Below are 17,275 nucleotides of genomic sequence, written 5' to 3'. Positions count from 1 at the left end.
TCAACAGACAAAAACTTCACATGGAAGAACCTTTAAAAATCATTTGGACTGTGATTTTCTGTATAGACCAGCAGAAGGGGGCTATGGATAGGAATGACTTCGAGAGAATTTGGAAGTGCTTGCTTGAAAGTATCTTCTCCATATTTTGATTCCCATTGTTATCATTTTTGAAATGGAAATACCCCTGGAGGAGGTAACATAGTACATTAATATGCTACAGCCATATCAGATCTTTCTTCTTCTGTCTAAGGGAGAACATTCGGGGGAAGGCTCTGAGAATAAGGACATGAGAAAGAAGAAAGGAACAAGACGAAATTAAAGGAAAATGTTCAAGCTGGCCTGGAAATGCAGTTCAGAAGTAGCAAGAGCGATTTAGGAGTCTGATGAATAAACTCGGTAACAGCATTCGTGGTTATTACTCAGACCTAACTCATCGTTGTGCTTTACAGCAATTAGCCAACATGCTGATGTTGAAGTACCCATCTCTTGCAAATTTTTCCCAAATTTAATAACTTATGTTGACATAGTTTCTTTTTATAAGTACTTGGTAGGCAACCTAGGCAGTTAATTAATATGTTTTGTGGTCTGTAATTTACTTCTAAAATACATTCACAAAGACAGTTTGATATAATTCCATGCATATTAGATAGTTGACATCCAAGGGTTGATCCAAGCAAGAACACACACTCCATAGGAGGGTGGCTAGTATTTCATTAAAAGACCACATTTCAGAGGTAGATAGTACAAATGTATAAGGTATACTTGTTTCTGCTCAAGACCTCATGGTTTGTTAATTAGCATAAATGAACTGCTAGTTACATTATGGGGGATGGGTTTTTTAATGGTGAAATCACTGGTGTTCGCTTAAGTTGATCGGTGAAAATAATTTAGAGACTCTCCCTCTCTTGCGTCAAAAGGATAAAGGATAAAGTCTAGGGAACCCTTTGCTTTTTATTCCTCATAAGGGTGACTGGGGCTGGATTCTTCAGTAGTTCTATTTCATCCATTGATTTAGAGGATTCTGGCTGTCTGATCGCAATTATAAAGTAAATTCGATCCCGCTCCTGCATTGCTTTCCTAGTTGGTGTAAGAAAACCGCCCATACACCGAGCATCTGGAACAACTAAAGGGATAAAGAGCTGGGACTTCCAAGCTTACAGAACAGGCTGTGTAGACAACTTTTGAGCCCACTGCTAATAAACATGTGTCTTCTAACTGTAGGAAGGGCAGGCTTGTCTCACACCTGTTTTCTCACTGGGTGCTGAGTTAGATGAAGTTACTCATGCTTACTTGTCTATCTCTAACTACTGCCGGCTATGTCCATCTACTAAGAGCCAAAGTGGCATCCGTCTTCTCACAGCAGTGCATTTATTAGTGCCACATATATACAGGTGGTGCTGGATTCATTAGTGAACAAGCCTAGATCACAGCCTAGACTCCAGTTAACCAGAAATCAGAAACAGAGGAAGACAATTTTTAAATAATACTGGTCATGACAATTTACATGATTTTAATTATAAGAACGAGGGTTTCTCAGAATGTTGCAATCTCTTAGAAGGGAAAAGTGATAAATTTATGCCCTGAAAAGCGACGGAAGTCTCTCATCCAAACCTATATTCTTTAATGTACATAGATTCTTGTGAATTGTCTTATAGATGCACCCACAGATGATAAGATGTTTAAAATATTTATGAGCTGTTTGGAAAATATTACAATCTGTCTGTGTCTCAGGTCACATGTCTTCAACATCGGAACACGGATACCTCTCAGGGTTGTTGTAAGGAATAACCAGAATACTACAGATGATACTATGCATCTACTTCTTTTTGCTTTAATTTTTTAAAGTTAATTATTTATTTTGGGAGAGGCAGAGTGAGTGAGTGAGCAGGGGAGTGGCAGAGAGAGAAAGAGAGAGAGAGAATCACTGACAGTGCAGAGCCTGATGCACAGCTCAAACCCACGAACTGCGAGATCATGAGCTGAGCTGAAACCAAGAGTCACTTGACCGACTGAGCCACCCAGGCATCCCAAAAGCATCTACCCTCTTATAGAGAGTTGATAATAAGTGCTAAGAATTATGACATCCTTTAAATAAAAGGGATATATTAATAGATATTTAAAATTAATAGATTTCCATAAATTTAAAAGTCATGTTTCAGAAACTATTTACTTCTTATAGTATTAAAATAAGGGATTAAAAACAAGTAAAGGGTTTCCAGATTAGGATGGTGGATATACATGGCATTTAACTTCTAAAAAATCACAGTTAGAGTATATGTTATATATACACATAATCTGTGTGTGAGAGAGTAAAAGGGAGAGAAGTTAATGATTGCATGAGGGCAGGAGGGCTGTACTGGGTCTGTACTGGGCACACCAGGACATGTGGTAACTTACCCTGAAGTTTAAAGTCAACAAGACCCTGCCACTCTTTTCTTCCTAAGTTTATTTACTTATTTTGAGAGAGAGAGAGAGCATGCATGCAAGTGGGCGAGGGGCAGAGAGAGGGAGAGAGAGGATCCCAGGCAGGCTCCACACTGTCAGCACAGAGTCCCCTGAAGGGGTCAAACTCATGAACCATGAGATCATGACCTGGGCTTAAGTCAGACGCTTAACCAACTAAACTACCCAGCTGCCCAGACCCTGTGACTCTTAATAACAAACACATAGCTAATCATTATGAGGAATCTGAGGAAAGCTGAGGAGCCTAGAAATAAAGGGGAAAAAGAAAAAGAAAAAAAACGAAAAAAAAGATATTTAGAGAAAATGAAGAAAAAAGATGTCTGTTATCCTTGAGATGCGAGCAAAGGCTGTGCATTCAGGAAGCAACAGGAGAATGCCATTACAAAGGAACTTTCCAGGGGGCGCCTGGATGGCTCAGTCCGTTGAGCAACTGACTCTTGATTTCAGCCTAGATCATGATCCCAGGGTCATGGTATCGAGCCCCGAAATGGGATCCTGGAGCCTGTTTCCAATTCTCTCTCTCTCTCTCTCTCTCTCCCTCTCTCTCTCTCTCTCTGTGCCCCTTCCCCCCCATGTCTCTCGCTGTCTCTGAAATAATAAATAAACGAATTAATTAATTTAAATAAATAATTTTGTAAAAAGGAAGTTTTCAGGAACAAAAAAGAGTTCTTCGATTAAAGTCATGATGAAAAGTCATTCTAGAGGAAACAGAAATCAGAAGAGACAAAATCACAAAGAGAACAACGAAAAGAAGTGTAAGGAGTTGCCAGCATGAAAGTGAGCACTCAGCAAACGGATGAAATAGACATACTCTAAGGCATGTTGTGAAATTTCAGAACATCTGGGACAAAAAGAACATGCTAACTTCCAGAAAGAAGGGGGGGGGATTCCTAGTAAAGGATCATGAAGGGACCAGAGGGTGTGTGGTGCCGGAGAGAGAGAGAGAGAGAGAGAGAGAGAGAGAGAGAGAAGAGAAGAGACAGAAACAGAGAGAGATAAGGCTGAGGGAGACAGGGATCATGGGAAGCATGAGATCCAGCACAGGGAGAGGTGAGGAATTCCCAGCTGAACGACACTAGTGTGGCAACGCGAGGTTTCACGATGACAGCATGCCCCAGACACAGACAGCAAACAGTCTGGGTGGGAGAATGTAGACACATCAGCAAGATGCCCACGACCATTTCACAGTCTCTTAAAAACTGAGAAAGGACGGAAAAGCAGAAGGGGCCAAGATGGTTTCCCAGGGAAGACTGAATAAAATAGACGTACAGACAAGCAAAGAAGAAACGACGACGGCGACGATGATGATGTTGTTCTTGCCTGGTCTCACTTTTTAATGCTGACTGTCTTTGCTCAACAATATTACTGAAAACAGGACATGATGTGAAGGGAGGTCAGCCCTAACAGAGGACATTCTGTCCACCAATGAAATAAAGACATTTTTGACAACTTTGTTACTTCCTCTCTTTACAAATGAGACAGATGCTGCCATGTGGCAGTCATTTGTAGGACACCGATGAGCTTTAGGGCATTAGCTTAAGTGAGTCCCAGGCAATATGGTGCCAATATTTGCCAGTTTAGGCAACGTGTACTATTGGTACAGTTTATTGTAACTTTCTCGGTTGGATCGATTGGACCAAGCTAAGGTAAAACAAGAAATTAGCTGCTCTATGAGATTCTCTCAACAAAATTGCAAGAAACCTTTTGATATGGAAATCTGTTTACTCAGAAGGGATGAAAGGTGACCCACAAAACCAAAAAGGGTAGGGTTTGGAGAGAGAAACCCAAACATACTGGCTTGAGGTCAGGCAGAGGAGAGGACTTCCTAGGGCAGGCCTGTGCAATGATTCTCGTGTTCTTTGGTTTCTGACAGTAAGGCAATAAGCTGACCTTAATTGGATCTCCCAAGGTGTTTTTCCCCCTTCCTTCCTGCCTGATCAGCTGATTACAGAGGACTAGATAAGAGTCTCACACCCCAAATGTCAGACGACTCAACAGCTTTAGCTATAGACAACATGAAGCCATTCTTGGCTACGGAGGAGGCAGGGGGAGATCGCATAGCAAAGGCATTGCTTTAAAAAAAAAAAGAGGTTAGAGTGGAAGAGAGCCAAAGCATAAGAGACTCTTAAAAACTGAGAACAAACTGAGGGTTGATGGGGGAGGGGGAGGGAGGGGAGGGTGGGTGATGGGTATTGAGGAGGGCACCTTTTGGGATGAGCACTGGGTGTTGTATGGAAACCAATTTGACAATAAACTTCATATACTGAAAATAAATAAATAAATAAATAAATAAATAAATAAAGCACCAAAGGGCAGTGTATTTAAAATACTGTCTAGGAAGGCGTATAAAAATATTTGGAGGTGGGTGCATTTGCATCTGGGGTACCCTTTTGGAGGCTCCAGACGTGACCCTGAGGACCCAGTTACAGCTCTAAAGCTGTTTCTTCTTGATTTTCCACGGCATCCCATACTCCCTCCCAGACCCTGTCCCATGGCATGGGCCTCACCCCACCTCTAATAGCGTTCCTCTCCTTCTCTTGATTTAAGTTCAAAACCCATTCGAGAGCTTTCGTGGTATTAACCTATCACTGTGACTGGCACACAATGAAGAGGTTTGAAAGAGAGCCTGGCAGGTGAAAGCCATCTGCGGAATAAAAGTATGAATCCAGAAAGGAGTCTTGGGCAAGTGGGTAATCAGTTACAGAGAAGAGCTCTCTTTTCAGGCTGTGTTTGATCAGTGAGTTGGTTCCTAGATTTTCAATTGAAGCTGTATGAACAGAATTGAATTCAAAGATTTATACTGATTGTGAGGAACTGAAATAGCTGAGCGCGCGAGGCGGGAGTTGCTGAGTGATTACAAAGGTTTTTTTTTTTTTTTTTAACAAAGACAGTTTGTGAGAGGTCGGCCAAGAGGAGAAGACGTCCTAAGAGAAGACGCCAAGGAGAGCTCTTCTATGTGCAGGTTAACAAAGGAGGAGGTGCACTGGGTTAGGAGACCGAAAAGGGAGAGAAAAGGCCTGTGATGAGAAAAAATATAAATGAGCAGAGGGAATAAAATGGAAGAAGCCAGTGTTTTGAGGCTTCCACTTGAGGCCACGAATTTATCAGAGAAATAGTTCATGACACATGGGAACACCAAGGGACTGGAAGCATAGTAATGCCCGGTCTGCGGATGTTAATAAGCCTAACAGAGAATAGGGGGGCTGCGTGTGTCCTCATTTCTTGCTGGTTTCCTTGCAGAAAAGGGAAGAATAAGGCACTGTGATCACATTAAATATTACGCACTATGATCCCCAACACAATTCCATTCAATGTCGTTACATTCTCACACCAGATTTGGTTAGATTCGGTGTAAGATTTTACATTGACAAAATAACTAAATATTGGCAACAGAATTTAAATTATCCTTAAAGTTGGGCTCAAACCCTAAGGGATGGCTAACCTAGGTAGACATAGATAGGAAATATATGACTTATCCTATAATGCTCTCAGAAAACTGTAACTTGTAGTTGAATTTAGAGCTAAAATTGATAATAATTGCTTAATGGTTTTGATTCTGATTTCATGTAAAATGTGTTCTCTGATTAAAAACCCCAAGGCATTCGTTGCTCAATTAAGAAGTAAATAGTTTACAGCAAAAATGCTGTCCAAACCACAGATAATAAATTAGAGCTGTGTAAGGAAGTTTTGATGATAACGATCATGGAAAGATATGGGTAAGAGGTACTCATTTTGGAAATCATATTACAGATACTACAAAATCCAAAATGAGGAGTAGTGTTTGAACCACACAGACACATGCACACCCACACACCACACACAAGCATATGTGCACATGAGCGTACACACACACACACACACACACACACACAGAGTAACTAGGACCTCTGGTTCTGAATCGCACAACCCTAAGAAGTCAACCTCCATAACTTACTAAGATTTGCTGTGTGACTTAGGGCTTAGTATTCCTGATCATTACCTACCTTGTGGGGTTGTTGTGAACTACTGGATGATGAATGAGTTAACACGGGTAATCCACCTAGAATACCGCCTGACATTAAGTTTGCCTCGAGAATATATACAGCTTCAAGTATAGAATGCAAAGCCTTTATGACACATTTCCTACCATGTTAGTAATTCATATCTGGAGCTGGTAAGCAGTTTTTATTTTTTTAAAATCGTATTTTCAAGATTTCCTAAACTGAACGATATGCTAAAGACTCTAAGAAAAATGATAATAAAAGAAGCTTAATATTTTACACACTAAACGTGGCACTGCTACTCAAAAGATAAGAATGAATGCAGCTGGAATTATGAATACTCCACAAAGGTATTCGTAGCTAGGCGTGGTGAGAAGAATACAAAGATGGCCCCCAAGATTCCTGTCACGCGGGGTATACTCCCTGCTAGGCCCCACCCCTTGACTGTGAGTAGGATCAGTGAGTACGATGGGTCATAACTCCTGCAGGTAGGTACCTCTACGTGGCAAAGGTGAAGAGATTTTGCGGATGTAAGCAAGGCCCCCAATCAATTGACTTCCGTTAATCAAACAGGTAATTATCCTGGGTAGGCATGACCTACTCGAGTGAGCTCTTGAGAGACAGTCTGGAGACCAGAGAGATCCATCAACTGCCAAGCTGTGAGAGGGACTCATGGCTGGGGCCTGGGAGCAGCAGCCTGGATTTGCTGAGAGCATCCACAGCCAACAGCCAGGAAGGAAACGGGGCCCTCATTAAAGCTACAAGGAACTGAATTCTGTCAGCAACTTGAATGAACGTGGAAGAGGATCCCAAGCCTCAGAGGAAATCACGGCCCCTCTGACCCCCTCATTTCAGCCCGTGAGACCCGAGCAGTGGGCCCGCTAACCCGTGGCCGACTCCTGGCCGACGGAAACGTTGACATAATAAATTGTGAGCCGCGAAGAAAATGAGTGTGATCGAGAAGGACCCGCGTTGCTTTGCTGGGGGGAGGGGTATATGAGCAGGAATGGTGGGGGAGGTTCACGATACTTCCCAGGAAGCCACACGCACCACCAGAGACTCATTTCCTTTACTTCACTGCCGAAACTTCTGAGAAGCATAATAATAAATAAAATGATATTACCGAGTGCAAGTACTTAGGAACTTGAGTAACAAGCTCTCTATAAATATTAGATTAAAAAGACATGAACAGCTTTTACCATTATAGAGGATAATAGAATTTGATCAGCTAAATCCCAGGGCTTTATAAAGCACAAATTATGTAAACAAGCTTAATGGCTTTTTTGATAAAACTACAAAACTAGTTCTAGGAAGAATACGGGAGGTGTTTGGACTACCAACTTCACACGCTACAGCACAGATGCTTACTTAAATTTAAAAAAATTAAACACGAATGCAGAGAGGGTTATAAAGAACATGAATTAGCGTACAGAATATTAAGAAAAACATTGTTTTTGATTTAGAGATAAGGAGTAAGTTTCTTACTTACTGAGGATAATGGCTGGATCTAGCTTTATATACAATTGTTATTAATCAGCGGGCAGAAAGAAGCAAATGAAGCTTCAAATATAAAAGTTCAAGGTTTCTAGGAAGAGATGTTGGTAAACATCTTAAGAAAATAGAACTAGGAGCTTAAATGTTAAAAAAAAAACTGCACGGATAACAGAGGTAAATACTCAAAATATATGATAGTTCATGTTCATGAAAGTCATATTTACAACAGCAAATTCTCAGAGAGAGGGTCAGAGTGGAGAAAGAGGGTCACCTCCTGGCAAGGGTGACCGTGCCTACGTTTTATAATACGCCCTAAGATCCAAACAAGAAAACCAGGCTTTGGCTTCCGTAGAACGATGTCTTCTTCCACAAAAGACTTCAATGGATACATTCTCTCCTCAATACCAACTCCACAGTACTTGAAGTGCTCTGTCATTTAGGGTACCCCCTAATTTCCAAGCCATGTAGCCCTGAACTGCAAATAGTCAAAAGAAGAATTGCATAGTAGGAGACCTGCCTCATGATAGAAAATGAGGAGTGCCAATTTATGTCAGACTTGGGCAGGAAATGAGTAAATTCAAGCTTATTTGAGATAAGAGGATTCTGTCTCTAGGTTATTTGACTGCAAGTAGTGACATTTTTCTTTCATGTTCCATAATAGAATTTTTCTTTTTCTTTTTTTATCCTCTCTCTCTTTCTCCCTCTCTCTCTTTTTTTTTTTTTTTTAATGGAAGTCAGTGTAGAGATCCTCTCACTTCAGTCCCTACATTTCACTTACAAGGAAACCAGAAACTGAGATAGTGTTCAAAGTCCTACAGGGCATTTGTAGAGTGGTACCTGCCTATGGCACAGCTGTACCAGGCACGCCCCTTTCCTAATGTGGCCCTGGCTTTCTTTGTTCCACTTCATGCAATTAGCCAAGGCAGAAACCTGGGCATCGTTTTCAACTCTTATCGCACCAGCCACAGTCTGGCCAACTCGACTTCCTAAATATCCATGAAGTCAATCCCCTCCTTAACCTGACTGTCACCACCTTAAATCTCAGTTTCAACTCCTAGATTACAACAGGGGTTTTCTAACTTGTCTCCCTGTTCTTTGTCTAGGTCTCCTTTGGAGAATTCTACTCAAGGTCATGCTTTGGCAACTGGGTGGCTTGGTCATTATGCATCTGACTTCAGCTCAGGTCATGATCTCACAGTCGGTGAGTTTGAGTCCCACATCGGGTGAGCATGAGCCCTGCTTCTGTGAAAAACAGAAACCCCAGGTGAGCCCTGCTTTTCTCTCTCTCTCTCTCTGCCCCTTGCTCACTTGTGCTCTCTCTCTCTCAAAACAAAAAAAATATAGTATCATCAAATGCTTGCTTTTCCCTCAGGACCAAATTTCAACTGCTTTTAAATGCCGTACAAAGCACTGCATGAGTTGATCAATTTTTCCCACCCCCTCCGCTACTTTTCCAGGCCCCACAACACCCACTTGTTCTTTAAGACTCAGCTCATGAATCCACTGTTTTGTGGGAGATTTTGCTGGTCCCTGAGTCTAGGGTAACTGCTGATTTTAGGGTTTCCTAGAGTTGTCCATGCAGATCTTTGGAGGTTGGTCACTTCCAGCCATACCACATTCCCTGCCTCCTGCTTGCCATTACTTGCTATACTCAGGTGCATTGCCTTGTTCATTATAGACATTTTCATTGATTCAGTCACTCTCCATCCTCAAAACTTGTTTTCATTCTCTAAGACCCAAGAAGTCACTTCAACATCCATAGGGATGACCCATTTTCCCCCAAAATGCTTTTAGATGCTCTTTCCCCACTTACTCTCAATTACATTCTCCTAGACGCCTACATGTTATTTAATCATCAGAAACCTGATCTCTGCTGAGTTCCTGAGAGCTCATTCCCAAGATGCCTTTTCCCTATTTACATCAAGCCCTAAGTGATATTACTTGTCATATAATTCATATGCTAACAATTAGCACATTTATACCTAACCCAAATATCCTTTGTAAGGTCTTACTGTAACTGCAAAATTTGATTCTCAAGTTAGATGGTATACAGCACCTCACATTTAACTATGCCAAAACTGACTTCTTGAATTTTCTCTAAATCTGTTCTTCCCTTAATTGTCCACATCTCCCAATGGCACTGTAATTCACCTAGTCATTCAGTCCACATATTCGGGAGTTATTCTTGATAACTGTCTTTAGCTATGCTCACTCAATCTGTCATCCATCCTGACAAGTCTACCTTCAGAATTGATCTAAAATTCATTTCTTTCTCCTCACTTAAACTGTGACCACTCTAGTTCAAGAAGGAGATGATGCTTCCTTGGACTTTCACAAAAACTCCAGAACCGGTCTCAGTGTTTCTACTCTGAGACTCATGGCACCCCCAATGGTAATTTTAAACAAGACCCTCTCCTTCTCCTGCTTAAAATCTTTCCATGGAGTCCCACCCCCTGTGCTGAAAAATAATTGAAAACATAAAAAGCAAGCTTTTCTATGTACCTCCACCCTTACTGCCTGGTCTGCTCTGGCCCTGCCTATCTGGAAACTTCACTTTGAGCCCCTCTCCGAGGCTCTCTATGCTCCAGACTCTGGCCACTTGGGTCTCAGGTTCTTGGAAAGAAACAATCTCTTTCATGCCTTGCAGAGTTAATTTACAGGGCTCATTTCCTCCCCTCGCCTTCCTGAGTGCTTTGTCTCTTTTCATACTTTAGATTTTGGCTAAAAAGTTGCTTCCCAAGAGAGGCTTTATCTAAAATCCAGTATCCAAAGTAAATATGTCCTCAGAATTCCATTACTTTCCTTGATAGAAAAATTACTTGTTTGCCTTTTTTAATGTTTATGTATTTTTGAGAGAGAGAGAGAGAGAGAGAGAGAGAAAGAGAGAGAGAGAGAGAGAGAGAGGCAGAGTGTGAGTGGGGGGAGAAGCAGAGAGAGAGGAGACACAGAATCTGAAGCAGGCTCCAGGCTGTGACCTGCCATGAGGCCACATTCAAACCCACAAAGCATGAGATCATGACCTGAGCTGAAGTTGGACGCTTCACTGACTGAGCCACCCAGGTGCCCCTATTTGTTTGCTTTTTAAATGTGTTTTATTATTAGTTGTGAAGGCATTTGGTTATCCACTTATCTCACATGGCACAATTCCTGATGCATAGTGGATATATAAATTTAAAAAAAAAGCCTGGAAAAAGGATTGTAGAGGTATCCTCAAACACTCTTACTGTTTTTCCATAAAGACTGTGAAAATATTCACAGTCTTTGGGATTTTTTTTGGTGTGTATTATATATTTTTAATTAAAATTCTTCCTTGAGTAATATAGATCCATATGCAGTTGTGATAAATAAGACAGGTCTCTTGTACCCTTCATTCACTTGACCCAGTGGTGCCACCTTGTAAAACTACAGTACAGCATCACAACCAGGATATTCACAGTACAGTCAGGATACTAAACATTTCCATCAGGACAAGAGTCCCTCATGTTTCTCTTCTATAACCACACCTTCTGTACTCCCACCTATCCCTCCTTAACCCCCCAGCAGCCATTAAGCTGTTCTCCATTTCCATAATTTTGTCATTTCAAGAATGTTCTATAAATGAAATCAGACAGTATACAATGTTTTGAGACTGGATTTTTTTTCACTCAGCATAATTCACTGGAGATTTATTTTTCTTGCATTGGATCAAGAGTTCATTTTTTTTTTTTTTTTTTTTACTGCTGAAGAGTATCCCATGGTATGGATGTACCAAGTCTGTCTGGCCTTTCACCTGTTGAAGGGTATCTGGGTTCTTTCCAGTTTCTGGCTATTACCACTAAGTCTGCTGTGATAAGCTGCATATAGGTTTCCATGTGCACATGTCCTTATTCCCCCGGGGTACATGTCCAGGAATGAAACTGCAGGGTCAGGTAGTAGTTGCATGTTTAGTTTTTAAAGAAACTATTATTAGGAATTGGGGATGGAAATAAGGATGATTTGCCAGAGGTATTGTAAAGAAGAAATTGAGAATATAACAGAAACAGTGAGCTTAGGTGACCAAAAGATATCAGCAGGTTGAAATTGTGGACTGAATCGAACAATAACATTTTCTAAAAGGGACACACTTCAAGTCCTCCCCTATGATTCAATATGAAACATAATGAGGATAAGGAATACAGTATTTATTTGATAATGTTGAACAAACAAATACAATGTGGAGACATACGTTGACAGAAGTGTGGTAATAATGATTGTTTGGATGAACTCCTTGTCCCAAAATCAAGGGAGACTTCCTTTTTCCTGTCAGGACCTAAATTAATTGTGTTTTTGTTTCCTTTGTCCTTTCTTTTACATTAGTAATTGAATTGACAGTTTAGGATTCCAAAGAATAGATCTAAATCAGAAGTAATTTTCAATAGTGTCTTTATTTTCCACCAAATCTACATCAGATATTATTGGTCGGCGAGGTCCCTTTCCTTAAATTTTTCACATCTCTGTGCAAGTGAAAAGCTCTCCCCCATCCCACCCCAGCCATAGAAAGAAAGAAAAAAAGGATGATCCCTGCCAAGACATTGTTTCTTCCCCAGAGAAGATGTTTTGCTCCCATTTTAAAAATATGTGATATATTCAACAGTGGTAACACCCCATTATGCTTGGGTCGCTGAGAAGTAGGACAGCTCTACTCTTTAACACAAATGTTATAAAGTAAGGTGCATATTCACTTTCTCAGGATATAGAGTGATAGATATATCAAGACTTCTAGAATTATTCATGCTGTCATTCCCTCCTCCTCTTCAACATAATATTTCTTGGAAATGCAACAGCCCAAACCAACCTGTGTTGTACCATGCTGTCCTAATGATGTCAAGTTCATGTTCTTTCCAGATGAAGGAAGGGTTAATGGGTGGCAAAAGGCCAAGAATGCCAGCTGGCCTTCAATGGTCCCTGACACGCTGGTGTTCATAACTATCTTGAGTGATACAAGAAGCATATTCTTACTGTATAAGGTGGTACTGTACTCTTTATTGTCCGGATGTGTTTAGAGTATTGGGTTAAACTATAATCATATTTTGTATATATTAGAAGCAATAAAAATCAGGATTCTTACAGATTAAATCCAGTTCTCATCGATTATATTTGAGTTCAAGTAAGATTAAAATGAAGGTAAACAAGAAAGGACTTGAGTGCACTGATAAGTACAACCATCAATATGCTCTTACGTCAAGCTTTCTGGTACGTGGGTTTCTTCTCTGGGATATGTTTAGAGTTCTTGGCATGGAAAGATAATTTTGGGAGGACAGCTACCATTTTACCATTTTCTCTACATACTATATTCCTGTCTTTATCATTCTCCTTCTGTTTTGGGCCATGCCTGGCTTCCTGATATTGCGGGGAGTCCTCCACGGGGTTTGCTTCCCCTCAACGCTGTTCGGGGTTCTCCCTTTGAGTGGCACAATCCTATTTCCATTTCGCACCTATGTTGGGGAATGTCATCGAAAAGATGTGACTACTGATTGTCACATTGGGCTGAACCCAAGCCCTCCGAGGCTTCTCACTTCCAAATGTCACCTTCTCCTGTCCTTGGAATGTGGGTTCCACTAGCCTTTTCCTCTCCTAGAGGTTGCTCCAAGAACAGAGTTGAGATGGTGATGCGATGCTGAGAACACCTGTATGGTACATGTGACTGGACCCAGTTAAGGCCTCTTTAGAAACTTCTGAGAATTTGCTGCCATCCTTGTGCTTCTTAAAACTGCCACCTGCCAACCTGGAGTGACCTGCCTCTCTCCCTGCCCTCCGGTTTCAGATTACACCAGAAAAGTTCCCTGGAGGGTTGCAAACCAACAAACTACTCAGTCAAAGTCTTCAGAGGTTGAGCCAGTAAGTATGGAAAACAAAGATAAGAACAAGAAACCCGTGATTCTAAAGCACTGCCAGATTTAAGAACCATTGGCCTCAAACAGATTTGTATTTAATCTTGTCTGAATAATATAAACAAGATATTTAACTCTCTAATCCTTCAAAAAATAATAATACCTTGCTCCCGGGTAACATTTACTGAAAGTCTACCATGTGTCAGATAATACGTGAAGAACCGTATGTACATTATCTTCTTTAATTTATTTAATAATGTTATGAAGTAGATATAGATATTACTATTAACCCATTTTACAGATAAACATACTGAGGCTTATTGAGTTATTAAACTTAATAAATAATGTGCCCAAGATCGATGGAGCCAGGATGTAAACCAGGTAGTGTAAGTAAAGAATTCATCATGGTATCTGACACACAGTAGACAGATCATGTACTAATCATCATAAATAGCATCATATAATCATCGTTACTGTTATAATCAAATGCCTCAGCAGTTTCCATCAAATGCTGATCCTTTCCTGGAGCCAGTGAATAGTACATGTCCCACACCCTTCTACTTTGGAGGGGAAGACATTACTAAGTATCTGATGGAAAATCTGCTCTTAGACATCTGTATATCTTACACATTGTGGGTGTTTACAAGAACCCCACAATTTCATTTCATAACCCTGAAATTTAATATGGAAGTAAAGAAAAACTAGGTTCTCTTCTGATGTAGAAAACTCCAGATACATTTTGTGAAAGGTGCAGGTGATGCCAGAATAGGATTTCAGTACCCAGAAAGTCTCCTTCTGTAACTGGGGGGCCCAGGGAAGCTCTGGAATGGTCCATAAGCTTCCCTTCACACGGGCACTATGGACAATCAAGCAGTCTACGTTACTCGTGGAGGCTGCTTTGTGGGTCAGCCCTTTCTATGGACTTCAACCTTCAATTTCACTTTCTGGGTTTTTCCCCTACATACTGATATTTTAAAATTATGTCCTGCTCAAGTCAGAAGGTGGACTTTAAAAAAAACAGGTTAGAAGATTTTATTGTAGAAATACATTTCACCGTTTTATGGAACAAATCCAACAATACATAGCTTATTACATGCTGAGATAAGAATGTGGCCCAGAAGAAATATACCTGGGTAGTACTGTCCATGCTCAACACGTAGAAAAGGAATGTTTGTGAAACATAAATATGGCACTGTTACCTGTCATGTTGCAGTAGACTTTCAGAGGCCCCAGCGGTCCACTGCCATCAGGATCTATCCAGTAGTAATTTGATGTCTGGCCCAGGTGTTTGTATGCTTCACAGGAAGGCTCATAGATCGCTGGAACAGAATAGCCTACATGAGAAAGGTGCAGCGCAAATGGCTCCCCAGATAGGTGCCCCAGCCACATCCAATACTGGCCAGCCACTAGCGAGCAGTATACCCTCCTGTTGGGAGTGGCATTCTTTTTCTCTACACTTAAATTCATGATTTGGTTCTTACTCTATAAGCCTTTTTGACCTAACAAAGATAGCGAGTTCCTGCTATGGCTTTATAGTTGGAAAAAAATATAAACCAAACAATAAATTGTTAAATAAATGTAATGTTGCATTAGGGCTCATGATTGTTGAAAAAATATTTAATCTGTAGTTATTTATATATGTCATCTCCTTACTGTAGGGGGCTTTATTTTGAAAGGCCATAAATATTGGTTGTTTTGTTGGGCTAAAAGAAAAATCCCCCCCCCTCACACACACACACACACACACACACACACACACACACACTTTTTTTGCATAGATGGCATAAATTTTCCTCAAACAGCATGGGATTTCTAATCTTCCTTCATTTAAGAAAAAAGGAAAGACACATCCCTGCTTCATTTTATTATAGGTGTATTAATGACATCACATCTACTTTTTGTGGAAAGCTGACATCAATGTAATTAAATTACAGGTTCCTTTTCATTGTTTTCCCTTTTGTTCCCATGCTCCCAACACATTTTCTTTTCTCACAGAGACTGCATCTGTTTTTAGAATACAAAATGGACGTTTACATACCCCCTTTGTAGTTACAACTTCTGGAATACCATTGGGAAGACTTTTTAAAACAGCTCCACACTGACATTTATGATGACTTTGAAAGATGTCTTTCCACACTTGCTCTTGGCCAAAAGGCCGAGAGGCGATTGAAAGAGGTCTTTCCAAAACTAAGAACTACTTCTGGTAAAGAGCTATCATCAGATGCACACAGAGTACAGTCTTTTGGGAAAGTGCACTGGAATTCACATGGCTGGGATCTGTCATTCTTCAACGACGGGTCTGATTCCAGGACCTCCCTTTTCCACCTTCCTCTCCTCTTCCATGTTCTCCGTGCCTCCCTTTGGCTGCCTGTAGTTTCCTCGCCAAGATGTTAGGCCTCCGATTCTATTTCACGTCAACAACCACACACCAGACTAAAACAATTCTCAAATGCTTTGTTTTACTTAACCCTTCTTTCCTCCTTCCATTCTTTCTGCAAATTATTGAGTACATATGATGCGCTGAGCAGGGATTAGGCAACACAAATACAACTGTAAGCAATATAGATAAAGAGCCTTTGGAGTAGGGTCTGTTCACTAATTATTGTGGTATTACTCACGCATTAAGGTGCCACTGGAAGGGGTGAAGATGGAAAGTTATGCAGGGCTCACACGCCTTTTGTCCCAGTGTGATGATTAATATGCCCAATTTCAGTCTCCCAAGTCTCTTATTTGGATAATAAACTATGGTTGCTCTAATTCTGAATGCCATGCCAACTAAAATATTGCAATAAAGAGCAGCGAGGAAGAGTTTTTAAACCCTTCAGCAGGAAGATGCTATAATTAGATGTAGGTTTTAGAGAGAAAACTCCTATAGCAAAACAATAGATTTTAGGGAAGTGATTCAGAAATTCATGAGCTCACAGAGGCTGTCATTGCCATAGGCCAGGGGAAGGATGACTGTTTCCATAAGAAAGTGCGAGGATGGATAAAGTATATGGCACTGACTCACATGTTTTTAAAATCAACTGGAGACGGAGACCAGGTGGGTGTAGGGAGTTAGGAAGAAAAAGAGTTCAGAATGACCTAAACGCACCATTTCTAACCGGCTCCTATTTTTTTGTAACCTCTCTCCAGATAATTACAATTTTTGTGGGTAGCTCAAAATGATCCAGAATGTCAGGTTAGAATTCTAAAGTTCTCCCTTTAGACCCTTTGGCCAATCTGCCATTAAAAGCTTTCATGTTTCTTTTTTTTAATATTTAATCATGAGTCACTCTCTTTTCTCCCAGTAAACACCCCATTTTCCTTATCGTGTGGTATCTGTTTACAATAATCACACTATTAATTGGTCGTCTTACCCAAACATGTCTTCACTTTCCCAACAAATTATTCTTTTTACCCAGTGTTAGTCTGGTCCTAAGACATACTTTCATTATGTTAAAAAAATATGTAATGAATTTTCAGTCTCTGTGCTATTACATCCCAGAT

General features: G+C 40.6%; 1 protein-coding gene across 1 annotated transcript in view; it reads right to left on the bottom strand.

The window, feature by feature from the left end:
• The window catches only part of CNTNAP2 (contactin associated protein 2), a 1,395,900-nt gene that overhangs the window by 700,201 nt on the left and 678,424 nt on the right, over window positions 1-17,275 (bottom strand). The window contains 1 exon segment of the mRNA XM_032592507.1: window positions 14,986-15,105. Coding sequence (XP_032448398.1) covers window positions 14,986-15,105 — 120 coding nt within the window.

This window comes from Lynx canadensis, chromosome A2 (assembly GCF_007474595.2).
Source record: "Lynx canadensis isolate LIC74 chromosome A2, mLynCan4.pri.v2, whole genome shotgun sequence".
Lineage (NCBI taxonomy): Eukaryota > Metazoa > Chordata > Mammalia > Carnivora > Felidae > Lynx > Lynx canadensis.
This window is presented reverse-complemented; position numbering and strand designations above follow the sequence as displayed.